Source organism: Scophthalmus maximus, chromosome 6 (genome assembly GCF_022379125.1).
Source record: "Scophthalmus maximus strain ysfricsl-2021 chromosome 6, ASM2237912v1, whole genome shotgun sequence".
Classification (NCBI taxonomy): Eukaryota; Metazoa; Chordata; class Actinopteri; order Pleuronectiformes; family Scophthalmidae; genus Scophthalmus; species Scophthalmus maximus.
Window position 1 is genome coordinate 16,633,680 of NC_061520.1, and position 16,434 is coordinate 16,650,113.

At 41.3% G+C, this 16,434-nt stretch overlaps 1 protein-coding gene across 2 annotated transcripts in view; it reads right to left on the reverse strand.

The window, feature by feature from the left end:
• Nucleotides 1–115: 115 nt before the first annotated feature.
• Nucleotides 116–16,434, reverse strand: part of LOC118309879 (mitogen-activated protein kinase 14A) — a 19,158-nt gene continuing 2,839 nt past the window's right edge. Inside the window, exons 2-12 of one of the 2 annotated variants that reach the window (XM_035632471.2) lie at nt 12,590–12,719; nt 9,347–9,405; nt 7,901–8,012; nt 7,340–7,369; nt 7,136–7,183; nt 6,871–6,985; nt 5,691–5,762; nt 4,219–4,298; nt 3,549–3,627; nt 2,411–2,584; nt 116–2,277 (exon numbers count right to left, since the gene is read on the reverse strand). In XM_035632471.2, coding sequence (XP_035488364.1) covers nt 2,240–2,277; nt 2,411–2,584; nt 3,549–3,627; nt 4,219–4,298; nt 5,691–5,762; nt 6,871–6,985; nt 7,136–7,183; nt 7,340–7,369; nt 7,901–8,012; nt 9,347–9,405; nt 12,590–12,719 — 937 coding nt within the window. In that variant the 3' untranslated portion in view covers nt 116–2,239. Of the gene's footprint in view, nt 2,278–2,410; nt 2,585–3,548; nt 3,628–4,218; nt 4,299–4,749; nt 4,830–5,690; nt 5,763–6,870; nt 6,986–7,135; nt 7,184–7,339; nt 7,370–7,900; nt 8,013–9,346; nt 9,406–12,589; nt 12,720–16,434 lie in introns of both variants that reach the window. The other variant, XM_035632472.2, reaches the window with a different exon arrangement.

Below are 16,434 nucleotides of genomic sequence, written 5' to 3' on the forward strand. Positions count from 1 at the left end.
TGCAGTCCTGCTTCACTTTCCATCCCTACAGTTTTGATCAGAAAGTTTCCTTTTATTTGTGTTTGCTGCCACCCAGTGGTCAAATATTGAAGCTAAAGCTCACTGAACACCGTTACAGGTTTGAAAAATAGTAGTCTTTATTTTCTAATGGTGGTATTTACATCTGGCATTGCCTGCTGTCTCGGTACACGTGATGAAGTACATTGTAAAAAGATATGAACACATATCAGGAAAAGCAACTATATAACCAAATAACTGCTGACACTGGGATATGGATGAGATAAATATCATATCTAATCGACGCAGTGGCTTTAAAAATGATAATGTATGAGGCTTCAGCATTGCCCTTCAGCATCCAGTGAGTAAACGTACACTCTTTTCACACAAACATGTGCCCTACTAAATTATTCAAATGAATTACAAATATGGTTCTAGCATAATAAAAAGCAATCAGTTTAACAGAATAACATCACATCTTGATAGAATAAAATAATACATTAGAAAAAGGACTACATGAAAACGAAGTTATATGAAAGCAGTTGCACATGAAATTGTGAAGACACGGATATTTTTTGGTTGACATCAGCCAGAACAACTGTGGATACATCTTGTATGTCACGTGGATGTTGTTTGATTTCTCCAATGGTCCACACACACAAAAGAAATGTGTTAAATGTCTTCCCACTTCATAAACAGGAGTCAACAGTTAAGCTGCTTGTTGATCGTTGTTAATGTTGACTAACTTGTAATACTTAAATTTGATTTGATTTCTGGATTATTCTATTGCCATGTTTTTTTAACAGGATAATTTGCGAAGGCAGTACCTCAGAGAAAACGGTAAGATAAATACATTTTCAGCAATTCTTTAAAAACAAATGAGAAACAACTGCAAGATGAGCAGAGTTTGTCAAATGGATTTGAACTGACGTGGTTGTCTGCAACAAGTTGATAACATTATTGGCTCTGGTACACAAACTGTAACTGCAGTCCCCACGGCTTGACTGACGTGTGGAATTACTGGTGAAACATTTGGTTTCTGATACAGTAAGCTCTTCATAAATAATAAAAAGAACCTCAATTTCTGACAAATAATTCTCTTTGATATCCATATACAAACAACATAACAAAAGATCATAAATACAGGCAAACTATTGCCCCCAACATTCAATAAACATTATTAGTACTGTGTTTTATGAATGCAAAATGATTAAATTACACTGTCTGTTGATTTGGTTATGGAAAACATCAAATTTCAATAAACTAGTGAGCCTAATCTGGCTTTATCATGCTCAAGTGGTCCTGTAGGTGACTATTTGCTAAAACATTCCTCTGAAACAACAGAAGAGAAGAGCTAAAATAATTCATATGGAGAAAAAGGAGTGGAAAATAAACAAAATGCTAAATGGGTGATACATGGGTCACACTCTCCAAACTAATTTTTGTTAACAACAGAACACTGTAACCCTTCAATTCCAGCAATAAGAAAAATTAAGCTTTGAGCATTTTTCAGACTATTCTGTACACAAGGGGTAATAAATTACAGGCTGTATCTTTTTTATATGTGTTTTTAGGCTAATCTTTAGGAATAAAATTCATACTGTCAAAAGGGGCCAGCTGAGGCGTGTCTCAGCAAATATTACATACATATTGTAAGTGTTTTACCTGAAATACTACAAATACTGTCATATTTACAAAAGGTCTATGCACCGATAGAAAACAACATTTAATTTAGTATGTGGAGAAAAGATCAACTTTAGACGCATCATGGTTTTAAACTATTAATTGATTATTAATTACTGCCAGGTAGTACAACTTAATAAAATACATATCAGCAGTTCAATTTCTACCATTTGCTTTAAGATACTGACATGTAATTTTTACTTTTGTGAATCAAAGAGGGGGCACAATATAAACAATGAATGTCTGAGGCAAAATACTCGCTAAAATATAAGGAGAGTTAAAGTCTGCCTCAGCACATTGGGGGACGCGGGGTGACAAATACGACAAAGTGGGGGGCTGGATGAACAGGATGTAGAGTTTTATCCCTGATATCGCAACGTCCCCCAGAGATGAATGACGGCAGGCACTTGAATGTCACGTTTGTGCAAGGTGTGTGTGAGGATAGCGGTGGATAGTCACATAAGACTGATAGTCCTTAAAGAGTGTCCCTTGGAAAATAAAAGATGGAAAACAAAAAGGTGCTTCTTCCTCAGGATTCCATCTCATCGCCATCGGACGGTTATGGTACAAAGCTAAGAACCTCCTCGTAGGTTAATTCTGGAAAAGAAATTTGAGGTTTATATAAAATATTTAGCAAGACGTTGAACACATAACCCTTAATCTACCTATTTTCTGCCCAACAGATAAGCTTACAAATCATAGCCTAGGTAACCACAATGTGCCAACTCACGCTTCCATTCCTCAATCTCCAGATCGCGGCTTTCAAAGCTCTGGTCATAAGGCTCTGCTTCAGGCTCGTCATCTGGATCGTGGTACTGGGAAAAGTACGGGTGGGCGAGAGCCTCAGACGCTGTAATCCGTTTGTCTGTGTCCAAAACCAGCATTTTCTCCAGCAAGTCCACCGCTTGAACACAGCAGCAGCAAAGAGAGGATTATTGGTGAGAATGAAGCGTGAACGAAAGAGTGAAAAGACAACGGGCAGAGCGCAAACTTGTTTACAAGGAAAGTCTGTGCTAAAGAAAGTTGATAATGACAACCCGTTGTTTAATCCCCTAAAAAAATCCACCCAAACACTCGTCCCTATTACCTGGGCTTTCACACACTGTTTGGTTAAGTTAAAAATGAACCCGACTGTGTTTGTTCTGTTTGTAAGGTTAATTTGGGCTGGTGGGAAAACGGTCAACCAAACAACCGGAGCAGTTGACAGTTACTTACAGTTCTATTTCTCCACATTGATTGATGATGCAGCATGACAAGAGTCAAAACTGTCCAATCTGCATGACATCATCTTTCCTTCTCTTGGTTTAGTTGGAAGAAAAGTAAGCCTGAACACGAACAGGACCTCAACTAAAAAGTAAACATGTATAATTTACAGGGGTGGCTGTGGCTCAGGAGGTAGAGAGGGTCATCCATCAACCAGAAGGTCTATGGTTAGATCCCCGCTTCCCACAGTCTGCATGCCAAAGTGTCCTTGGGCAAACCACTTAACCCTAAAATTGCCTCTGACGGCCATTCGGCCAGTGTATGAATGTGACAGAAAAAGCGCAGTGCATAGCAGCGCTGTATGAATGTGTGTGAATGGTTGTACTGTAAAACAGTTTGAGTGGTCAATAAGACTAGAAAAGCCTATAAAAAAAAATACATTCCATTTTCCATATCATTTTTTCCTTTGGTTCAGTCCAAACTAACCAAGCTACAGGTGTGAAAGCATTGTAATGTAACCAGGTAAGTATTAAAATGGTGTAATTTCATAACTACACACAAATGTTTTTGTACAGTAACTGAGGACAACCCTCGCAAAGACTGTCTTCATGATTCCACTAGAGGGACTCAGTGAGCCAGAGCCAGTGGGTGAGGAAGGAACTTACCGAGAGGGTTGGCACCAATAAAAACATCAGCAAAGTTCCTCTTCGGCATCTGGGGGAGTGAATTAATGTAGTTCCTCGCCTGCGAGAGATGGTAAACAAAACAGTGAAAGAGCTAAAAGAAATCGGGCCCTTTGAAGTGCGACAGCAGAAAATCTGAAATCTTTTCACATACTTAGCATTGATCTATTCAATTTTCCTTCAACAAGAAAGGACTTGGCTGTACGTCCTTCAATGCTTCCAGCACTTTAATTAACACCTAGTTCACACTCATTAACAAACACTGTGCCACAGCATAGCTCATCAGAACACACTCGCTGCTCTGGCAAAGCATTCTGGGAAGCCTTGCTGTGACAAGCAAGGTAAATCAAAGAGGAAACAGGGAATAAGTGGCGTGAATGCAGAGGCTAAAATGCAGAGAAGGACTGGTGGGCAGCCCTGCGATAGGCTGGCGACCTGTCCAGGGTGTACCCCGCCCCCCCCCCGTGACCATTAAATGGATAAAGCGGTAGACGATGGCTGGATGGATGGACTGGTGGGCAATATTTCAATATATCGATTCTATGTCGATTCAGTGATCTGCGTATAGCTTGATGGGCGGCTGCTGCATGGCCCTGGTTGCAGCGGCGGTATGAGCCGGGGCATGTGGGGAGGCAGGGGGCATGTGGCTCACCTCATGGCTGGGCATCCTGCCTATGAGGGAGGCTGGGGGCGTCCCCGTCAGGCGCATTATCTGTGTCAGCTGGTTTATATCTACAGCTTCTGAGTCAAGGGGCATCAAGACGTGGTGGAGATCAGCACCTCACAGAGCACGGGTAGTTTATGTATGGGGGGGTAGAGAGGGAGGCAGGGGGGGTGACACAAAGGGTGAAGAGGATGGATGAGGGAGGAAGACGGTTTTTGAGATTTGATACACAGCAACTCTTGACTGATTATAACCTTTATCCAGAGTTCAGAGCACTGTAACCCACTGATTCACTAAAGGCGTTTGTATCCGTCATATAAAGAGATTAGTAGAATTTGAGAAGTCATAGTGCATGCTAGAGACAAGTGAAAACCAAAGCCTGGTGCTAAAGAGCAAATGAAGCCATTCAGAAACAAACTAACTTCCAGGGAGCAGTTTAGTGATGGTAGCATCAGGAATTAGTAGTAACACAGAGGCAACAAACACACCGGCGGGAGGGGCAGTGCACTTGACACTCACTGACTCCGAAGAGATTTTCATCAAGAGTTCGGGCCCTGGCGTTCCGACGAGCATCATAATAAGCTTCAACTGATCAATGTCTACAAGACACACACATGAAGGAAAAACAGGAGGGACGGAGGATGTCGGATAAGGAGAGAGGAGTGAGAGGTTCACCAGTGGAAGCTGCCATCTGCGTTGGATGAAACGTTTTCATTCATTCAATGTCAGTCAGAAAAATGAAGAATGTTAGCCAAGGATTGCAAAATTTGGTCGTTTTGCAAATAACGCAATATTAGAATCAAGACATTGAATCTTAGGATCCTAGTCGCATTATGGTGACATGTATAGTTCTTAATAGACAGCTTTTCTTTTTCTTTTTCTTTTTTTTCTTTGGAAAATGTGTTCATGTGTTCAAATTACGTGTAATCTATGTGTGGATAGGAAGACACATTTGTGAATACACAAAATTTCACACAAATCGTCGTTCACATTTGTAAAACGTATTTTTCATTTGTAGATCAGGTAATAAACATGCCGTGAAACCAATTAGTGTCCAATTTCTCTCCATTGGTGAATATTCACTGATCACTTAGAGCAGGAATCACAGACATATTATGCAACAGCTGGCTCCTGATTTTCATCTTTAAGAGGACCATAACCATGGCAGTGTGGGTGCAAACTTGTGCATTTTTAAAGTGTGTGTGTGTGTGTCCTAATAACGCCTTGTCTATCTGCATATTTTTGTATTAAACACATAGAGAGAGAGAAAGAAACAGCTTCTGTGACAGCCTGACATTGCAGCAGACAATAATCCTCATGCAACTTCTGTAAATCTAATCACAAGTATATACAAAAGAAAGCTTCCATCCACGACCTCGTCAAGATCTAACCAATACATACAAGTTGACTCCAAAAAGCCTTATCATATTTGCATGGCAGTGACAGCGGTGGAAGGATACGGTCTGTACCAGGGAAGAGTGTCCGTCCAGTGAGTAGTTCAGCCATGATGCAGCCCACTGACCAGATATCCACTATTAAGAAGACAAAACATGCAGCATGGTGAATACTTTAGAAAAAGATACAAATTGTCTCATATATTCAGTATCAATTACATTATATTTAACTTATCAAAAGATACTTTTTCCATACACAAGCTCAAGATAGGGTTGCACATTGGGAGTGTGCATCAAAATGTTTTTATATTAAAGCTTTATAATAAAAACTGTTTCAAAATATGCCTCAATAATCTACACTCAACACTATGATGGTGTATTAGGGCCATATAGGCAAAACTAAAGACACAGAGTCGGGAATCATAAAAAGATAAGGTTAGATTTATGAGATTTTGTGCATCATCCAGTCGGAGGTTATAAGCGGTCTGGACCAGGTTTTCATTAAGGATGTCTCCGTTCTTTGCTCAATACAGCTTTCCCTCAACCCTGATCAGTCTTGCTCTGATACACAGTGTCAGCTGTGAGACCTTACACAGATGGCTTTTGTGCCTTTCCAAATCAAGTCCAATTGACAGAATTTACCACAGGCGGTCCAATCACGATGTAGAAAAATCTCAAAGACGATCGTGAGAAAATCCAATGCCAGTGTGTGCAAATTCAACCAACCAGCATGTATTTTTTTCAGAATCTGTTAAAAACACGAAAGTTTGTTCATCTAAAAAAAATTCTGCTATTTGAATTTAGTGTACAAGGTCAAAGAAAATAAAACTTGCAGATTTAAAAAAGAAAAAGAGGATGCACTTGACAATTGCAAGGCAACACAACTAATGTCCTGTATTTGACAGTTTATGCCGACACCATGTAAGAGGAGTGAAGATCAGAATAGGATGTCTGCTTCAGAGTCTTTGGCTGGTGTTCCACCTTAACGTCATGTTGACTCAACCAGAAAATTGAAAAGCTGTTCTAGTTCCTCTGAAATTACCCTCATCATTCATTGTCTGATAAATAAGATTTTTTTTCAATTATTGTCTGAGCACTTTCGTCTAATCGAACCACCATAAATACATAGTTGTCACGTCAGCAAGCTATTTCTGCACAATTTCAATTACACGAAATTGCGCACAATGAACGTGGTGTTGCATTTAACTGCAGCCAAAATGTACTCTGACTGACTGTCTGCCTGTACCCGTCATGTTGTAGTGCATCCAGTTGAGCATGATCTCCGGGGCTCGGTACCACCGGGTGGCCACGTATCCTGTCATCTCATCATCCGTGTGCCGTGCCAAACCAAAGTCCAGGATCTGACGCATTAAGTGATGTTTGTGTGCAGCAGAGACAGAGCAGAGAGAATAAGAAGTTTAGGGAGACAGCAAACTAAAACAAACAACTACACCTCAATGATGAGCTACATCGTATATAGTGAACACTGATGTAAATCGACTGTTTCTCACCTTGAGCTCACAATCCTCATTGACAGCCAGATTACTGGGCTTCAGGTCCTGAGGAGAAGAAAGGCAAGACAGAGATGTCACTTTCCCCCCTTCTCTTTACTTAACATGATCCAGTGATTGATCAGTACGGGACATGTATATTCTCTGGGTAAAATAAATATAATCTATTCAACATCAAGCACATGCAACAGGGTCATCACTCACTCTGTGTATGATATCTGCCGAATGGATGTACTGCAAGAGGAAAGACGAAAATAATGACTTGTTATATGCAATATTTAAAACAGCACAACTCAAAAAGAATATGCCATTCGCCATTTCTTTTAATCACAATAGCTGATTGTGTGTTCAACTATGTGACACAGAAACAGGATTTACCAAAACTATAAATGTGCTATCAGACAAATCCAGTTTAAACTCACTGAGTAGAAAATATAATTATGAATGATAAATGTGAGAAACAGATATTTGGTCAAACAATTACAAAGATCATTAATCATTTATTCAGCAAGTAGTACAGCAAAAACCTTCACACTGATCCTTTTACTTTAGGGTCAGATGTCAAAGTTCAGCTTACAGAAAAACATTAAATAGGCCCATTCCTATGTTTCCACAACTACTCAATTAATTAATTTTTACATTTTCAATAAACTGACCAAGGAAAAGTTTGTATCTTTCGGATTCAGTCTAGTGAAGCAGTCGCAGGATCTAAGGGAACCATCCACTGAGCACTGAGAAATTGTGTTACGCTGGAAATTCACTGACCTTTAAGCCTCTCAGAATTTGATAGATGAGGAACTGGACGTGGTCGTCGGTCAGCTTCTGACACTTGACAATGTTGTTGAGGTCTGCCCCCATTAGGTGGGTCACCAAATACCTGCAAATCATACAGCCAATCAGATGTGGTCTCAAAATACCATGTTCTGTGCTTTCACCGTCCTCCTTACTGGCTGCTATTACGTGTGGTGTCATCGTTTAGTATTCTGTGGCTTTGTTGGGGAAAAAAATGTTAGTAAAATAATTGTCATGACTTTTTATTATGAGTGTCATTACCTCTGCATAGGAAGTTATGCTTTCATTGCAGTTTGTTTGTCTGTCAGAAGGATTATTCAGAAACGACGCAACCGATTTCCATGAAAATGAAAAAAACATGACATCAAATCCGGATAAACAGGCAGATCCAGGATTTTCTTTCACTTAGTTGGAACATGGCGAAATAGGGTGTTAGCCTTGGCAAAGGTATGCACTCTTTGAGAAGCCTTCTATGTAAACACAAGTTTATTTTAAAGTTGCATACATACTATTCTGTTAAACTATATTAATTATTGTATTAAAAGAATGGCCAGTAGCAGCAGCTGTTGCACTAAAAGAATGGGGAGGAAACTGATGTAAAGGGTGGGAAAAAGCAGAGTTGTTTCACTTATCATTTATTGATAATGGCATGTTTATACAGCCAACTGTACTAGTGGTGTGTATGTGAAGTGTGTACATGGTATATCTGCTCTAACCTCATTCCACAACAAGACTCAAGCACTGTGCATGTGTCTGCCTCTGCTACAGGTCACTGTAAGGATTCATTTCACGTACCTGTACCATGAAAGACAAATGACATGATCTTCGTTGTTCGACCTCAGTGCTTGGTGTCTTTGTTCATTCATGTGTGTGTGTAAGGTCATCTCACATTTACACAATAAGCTTGGGGACTCCACAACGTGCAGAGAATTCAGGGGAACTGATTAAGTATCACACACACACACACACACACACACACACACACACACACACACACACACACACACACACACACACACACACACACACACACACACACACACACACACACACACACACACACACACACACACACACACACACACACACACACACACACACACACACACACACACACACCCACACACAGAGACTGCCAGATGGCTGTTACCATGGAGACTGGCTGGGATGTGCACAGCGCACATGTTCACCTTACATTCACCTTGGTACAACCCGCCACATTCTGGACTCGCATGGCGCTATGGCTTATAATGTGTTTGTCACTCTAGTTTCAGCGCAGTGTTAATCTGACGTGAGCGCTTTCATTGTGTTAGTTGGGGGGAAACTATAGCGAGAAATAGATTTGAAGAATGGAGAAGGAGACGGAGACAAAGGAAAAACTAAAAGGCTCGAGTGACCGGGAGAGAAAAAGTGACTTACACATCACTGAACTCCTCCAAGCTCGTCGCTGGCGTGAAAACGTCTAAGAGGCCGATCACCTGAAAGCAAGAAGAGAGGCGGAGAGGTTGGGAAACAATAGCAAAATCATATTATGTGACAGATTCCAATTAAAGATACACAGATACAGTTTTATTAAACTGGTGCCAGCAGAGTCAGTGTTGTTTCCTTCGTGATTGCACAAGCACCACAGTTGTTTGTTGACTTGGACCTCAAACTGTGTTGGATATTTCTTCCATATTCACAGAATTAAAAAGTATCAAGACTGCCTTGATATCCTTATCAAGTTCAAGGACTCTTACTTGCTTTTATATTTAGTGACGTACACTTGGTTATCCTTGCTCACTGTTTTGGTTACCAAGTGGCTGAATCACATACATGGGACTTGATAACAACCTCACAGCAGATATGAATTCAGAGGAAGCATCAGACATCGGATAAACGTCTGTACATGACAGGCACCAGTAAATGTGAACAAAGAAAGGGACCTGCACAAAAATAATGTGTCACGTTAGGAGTTACAGCTAACTGGTTTCACATGCTTAATCCAACAATGGCCAGTTGTTTCTAATACCATTTAAATTCTGAATGTGTTGCTCTTCCACAGGCTGGACAATATATTCACTGGCATGTCTTTTAACTGCTGGAGATGCCATTTGCAGGTTTGGTGAGTTTGTGACTGCATGACAGGAAAAGCCAAACACGTTGTGTGAAATATATACTTTGACAGGCCGCTCATCGGTAACACTAATTATCTGAGTGTCATTGTGTACAAAAAAAAGTGTGTTGAATTGAATATCCCTCTTTGAATAAAGCAGTAGAAAGATGAAAAACAAAGAGAAAACGGGGGATAGTTTGTGTGTTCATCCAGAGTAATTGTAGATGCATACATTCCTGCATGTGTATGCATGCAGGCACACTGGCATTGAGCAGCCCTGAGTGCCAACCCTGCCCCCAACCCCTGGAGTGAGAGACCGAGATGGTTAGGTATTGTAAAAACAAAAAAAAACACAGCCCACCCACACAAGGCACAACACTAGAGCTGATTGGTGGATTGCTGCCACAACAAACAGCCGATTGGTCCACGCAGGCTTTCCAGAAATCCCAACCCAGGGAGTCTCCTGGCAACAGTGTGAGCAAAACAGAGAATCTCTCTCTGTGTAAAGCAAAGGTAGAGATCAATCCCTTGTGATTTAAGAAGTGAAAAGCACAGCTTTATGCAATTTTTCTTGTTATGATGAAACACATGCTGACATCAGTGATTGCAAATGGCAAAACAACCTTTTGAATAAACCGATTGGTCCACTGACACACTCACTCTCTCACACACACTCTCTCACACACACACACACACACACACACACACACACACACACACACACACACACACACACACACACACACACACACACACACACACACACACACACACACACACACACACACACACACACACACACACACACACACACACACACACACACACACACACACACACACACACACACACACACCTGTGTGTGTTGCCGTGTGAAGGAATCTGAATGCTTTGGGATTGCACTATATTAGTCTGCCGTGACACCAGCTTGTACTGTGAGGGCATCTGTAATCACAGAATACTCGAAGCATGAATTCAAGGGTGTGGGTGTGTGTGTGTGTGTGTGTGTGCGTGTGTGTGAGTGTGTGTGTGTGATGAGTTCTTCAAGGCAACTAAGTGATGTAAAAATAATGTTCATATGAAATGAAATTTACTTTCTGGACACGGGCCTTCATTTTACTGTGGAACCTGATGTACTCTCGGTCTATAACTGCTGCTGGAGGGTTTTCCCCTTTGAGACGTTCCATAATTCTTCAGGCTACAGTTTCATTTTTCCTCTGTGAGTGCGTCATCTGCAACCACTTCACTGGTGTCTGCAGTTTGATGATACAAGAGAAAAGAGCAGTCCACCTTGTCTCTCATCCATAAGCCCCTCATTACAAGTCATTTCTACCTCTAGTATTTCTAACTACTATAAAATGCAAATCTCCACCGTTCCCCCTAAAAAGACGCCAACACCAACAGAAACTTGTAGCCTTTATCACACACACTGACAAGCACTGACCATTCACCAGTTGACTTGCTCCCACACAGACAGCAGAAACTGAACACTTGCACTTCAGATTGAGGACCAACATTACATAACACATAAGGATGCTCTTCATTTGGTCAAAATGTGAGCAGGATGCAACAATAACACACAGGAACTGGGGTCGGTGTTTGTGTTTGGTATGTGGGCAAGTATCTGTAGGCACAGTAGTTACACACGCACAGGGAGAAAGAAAAAACTAAACCAAAGGGCAGTGATTGCTGGAGGTAGCACTGTGACAATATTTATCACGTGGCGACAGCAAAGCATTTTTACTCTCTATATTTCATTCCTTCTCAATGGGGCAAATACCAGTGTAATGGTGGTCTTTTAGTGTCACATAAAGGTTTGTTTGTAGCCTTGGTCAGCGAGTGTCTTCCAGTGTGTCTGTGGTGAGTCTGTTGGTTTAATCAGCCTCGATGTTTGTTCGTCCAGTTTAACCTGCTGGACTCTGGAGGCTGGTGTAACATATTCTGCTTTTATTGATGTGCACATGTACCGGGTTTACGTGACATTAAACTGTCTTCAAGTGGGATTTTGTTTAACCTTATTCACTTAAGGACTCTATAGCTGGTACATTCGGGCGAGGGATGGCCACTCACTCGCCGTGAATCTTCCGGAGATTCTCCTGTTGTATTCTAACACGGGCTCAGTTGGACACTCTATGGGTATTTTATAAAAGGGGGTTGGCAGGAAGACAACAACATTTGCGTTTTCACATACAGCCCCTCTGGACTTCAGTGCATGTCTGAAAGTAGCTTGCGTGCAAGGGAAAATGTAACTTTTAGTTCAATTTTACACTTTTTGATGTATGAGAAATTTTACATCAAACACACTGAGGTCTGCAATTACTGCACATGAGTTCCCTCTCAACTATTATGTCACGTTAGCGTCCATACACATTCCTGAGAGCAGAGCCATGTAAGCTTCAACGCTCATTAGTAGTAGTAGTAGTAAGTACTTACTTGGCACAAGTTCATGTGCAGACACATGTAATATTTCCTTCAGAGTTAAACTACAGAACAATCTACACATAAGTATAGGAGTCACACTATGGCCAGAGATTTGTGACCAGGGGTCGGAGGTGGAGGTCACTTACGTTCTCGTGCTTCATGTGTTTGAGCAGCCGCAGCTCTCTGTAGGTTCTCTTTGCGTGGATGATGGACTGGAAGGGTCTTGACAATTTCTTCACTGCTATCTGCGGGCCTGTTTTCATATCATATGCTGAACTGGGGAAAAAAAAGCACACACACACGGCGTTAGTGAGCGATTAACTGTAAAAAGTAAACTCATTACAACAGGCCAATGACAAGTGTCATGTCAAAAACCTAAAGCACTTCCCACGATTGAACTGATAATGAGGTACTTGACGAGACTGCGCAGGGGGCCATCACTCAGTAAACAAAGCAAAAAATTGCATTACACTGAGCACTTGGTCTCACTGCTCCTTATAGAGCGCTTTGCATCGTCAACTATCAACCGTGTTGTGTTCAAAACAAGAGGGTAAACGTGCATGAGTTATTTTCTGGTAAAATACTTAACAGGACACCATGATGGTTAGTGAACATTTGGTCACACAAAGCTGGGGAATCTTTTTTTGGGGGGGAATTGTTGTGAACATGCTCCTGGCTGCTGGATCTATAATTACAACCCGGCCTCAACTGCTAAGCACCTGATGTCCAAGTCCACTTAACCGTTGGGCGCTGAAAACCTGTTATTACAGCTCCACTCAAGAATCTCTTATTCTTAATTGCTTGTAGAAGCAATCCATCCAAACATTACAGTTGGTGCTTTTATACCTGGGAAAACAAGGAACATAGCAACTGATGTATTACAACATAGTGAAACAGGAACATAAACATTTATTTTTTTAAATTGTAGCCATAATAGCCATGTTCCCCTATTTGCCCCTGGTGTGGCGAGTGCAACTATGCTGGTTTCGACATAATGGTTTAATGTGCATCATATCTAAGTTACCTTAAATCGAAACCAGCATCTGCCCTGGTGATTCTGCTGAAGCTGTCTACGTGATTGTGCGTGCCTGGGTTTGATTTGATCCTCATTCATTGTTTGACTCATTTCATTATGATGGTGCAACAGAATACCTCGCTGTAAGCATAAAGTCAGTGCTAAAAAAAAGAAGAAGAAAAAACAGGTGTGGCAAAAAAGAAAGTGTAACATAAAAGCTGAGAGTGACATGTGCTCCTGTTGCATTGCAGTAAAATAAGCATGAAATGGGCACGGTCACTTAAAACTGCGGGACAGAAAGGAACGTTAGCCAAGAAAATTTAAAAATAAATAAAGACAGGGACAAAAAAAAGACTGTGAGGAAGGCAGAGAGAGGGAGAGTGAGGCAATGGGCCTCGCCTCCCCAAACTGTGTGACATTTCTGCATTTCCTGTACTGCGAGGGAACACAACCCATTTACAATAACCACATTCCTTCCAGGTCAATCACTTAAGCTGCGTCAAAATTGGCCGATTGCAAAATCAGTCGGAGAAAAAAAGATCTGTACTCACTTTTGTGCAGAGACTCTCTCTTCCTCTCAAATCTGCTTCTGCAAACAGACTCGTGTACACGCAGAAGGGAGCAGACAAAATGTCTATACACAAAAGAAGGAAGCTGCTAAAACTACATAAAACTACTGACACAGTCTGAGTTTGGCACCACCAAGGCCATGTCCACTCTACTAGTTATGGGAGATGAGACTCATTTCCTCTGGACAATTTCAACAAACCTGGACCTCTTTAAAGCAGACGACTGGGAGCTCCTAAAGTTTAGTGTGTAATTGAGCAGTATGAGTGCCATGGATCCACAAGTGGAACGGAAAGATAGGCAGTGTGGGTTTTTTTTTTTCCACCAAGTCGAAGATAATCTCCCACACCCAATGTACTCTCATGTTCCTGATTTGCAGAACAACTTTCACATGTGTCAGCTGGAGGGAAAACCCAGACTCAGTAAACACAGAGTACACCAGGGCTAAATGACAAAACAAAGACACATGCATGCCGTCTTTTGAAACTGCTGCTAATCTGCAGGACAAACAAGACGGCTCTGAGCATACACCACCCATTGAGTGTGTAATAAATGGAAGTGCAATAACAAATGGCCATAAAGACGTGGGCTGTACGAGGAGCAGGGTTGAGGCCCGGGTGATGGGGAAGAAGTGATCACCGGCAGTGTGTTGACTAAACAGATGGAATGAGCATGCAGGCAAATGTTTACTGTAAATGACTTGTTAAGATGTTAGTAGTAAGTGTTCTCTCCCTCCTTCTTGCAATGAATTCACTTTATTTCTGAAACAAGGTTCACAAGAGATGCAGGAGAGGGAAGGACAAAAGGCTTTTGCATAAAATTGCCATCTATTAAGCACAATTGAGAAAAATTACACATCTACAGCAGAGTCACAAAAACAGATGCATTTCTTGTGCAGCTTTCAGTTCAAATCAACTGACACTAAATAATCTTAGAACACACTGCTGCCTCGAGCATAATTTACATCATATGCCATCTGTAAACCGATTAGCAACTTTCATAAAACTCAGCAAATGGCAATTTTCTCCATAATTAATCATAATTTGCATTCAAATCTAATGTCAAGGTCGGCGCCACATAACCAGCATATACTCGACAGCACTAGAGGGAGAAAATATAACCAAACAGCTGCATTACATGCTGAAATACTTCACGGTGATATTCCCTGTTGTCATCTCACTTTCCTGTAGCTGGGGACACATCATCCTGATGCACTCACTCCGGGAGCACCAAGTCGTTTTGCTATGCACACAGTGACCTGAGGCACACTGGTGTTTCCGATATGAGCTCTTTTCATCCGTGCCACTCACACATCGATGTTGGACTAACCCTTACCCTTTTTTGCTTTTCATTGCACATGTGGCAGGCCATAGTGATTTCATAACCCAGTTCTTATAAAAAAAAATCAAGCTTATCATGATTATGACCTTAGTGCCAGTAAGATAACCGGGGGGACGTGTTTACATGGCTGAAGCAATAATCTCAGTATTTCCATACTTCGGCTGTAATCAAATTATAACAGGGCAGTTAAACACATGATGTTCCGATCTGCTCTGCTAACAGAGCTGCTGATGAAAGTAAAGGACTGAACTATCACTCCTCAATCCCACAGACCACGCGTTTCCAGATACACGATGATGATGCTGCCACCACCGCGCTTCGCTGTTGGGATTGTGCAGCTGACGAGCAGCGCCTGGTTTCCTGATAGAATTGGACAGTTCAATCTCAGTTTCATGACACCACAGAGTCTTGTGTCTCATAGTCTGAGAGTCCTTTAGATGCTTCCATGTGTCCCAGAAAAAGGGATGTGCCAAATGTACGCTATGAGATGGAAATAAAAAATATGTTAATTAATGAATGTATGTGAAAGCAGGATGTATCTATGCGATATATATATATATATTTTTCCTTTCTTCAATTCTACCCGACATCTTGGGATTTACAAGTAAAAATGTTCTGCTTCACTTTATATATATACTTTTATAGATCACCTGACCTCTGCTGCCGGAGGCTGATCTCAATATTGATATTTGAGGGTCTAAAAAGTCCTTGATGATGTTTCAGACAATATTTATTTTTAAAACACATGCACACATCTGCAAAACAGCCAATAAATTGGTGCAGCTCTACTTTTTATGTCAAAACGCAGGAAACCATGAGAAGAATATTGTTCTGGACACCACCTGCTGGGTCTTTTCAATGCAGCTAAAAAAAAAACACTTCTCCAAGAGGCCCATGATGTCTGCATGCCAACACATTCTGAGGCTCAAAGACCTGATCCATATACTTTACACCAAGATGAATGGTTTTACTCTCCTGACATCACAGAGTCACTCAGTCATGGACCTCACATGGACCTTTAGCCGTGTGCCTCACATGACCGAACGCTGGAGCTTAAGTCCTGTGAAA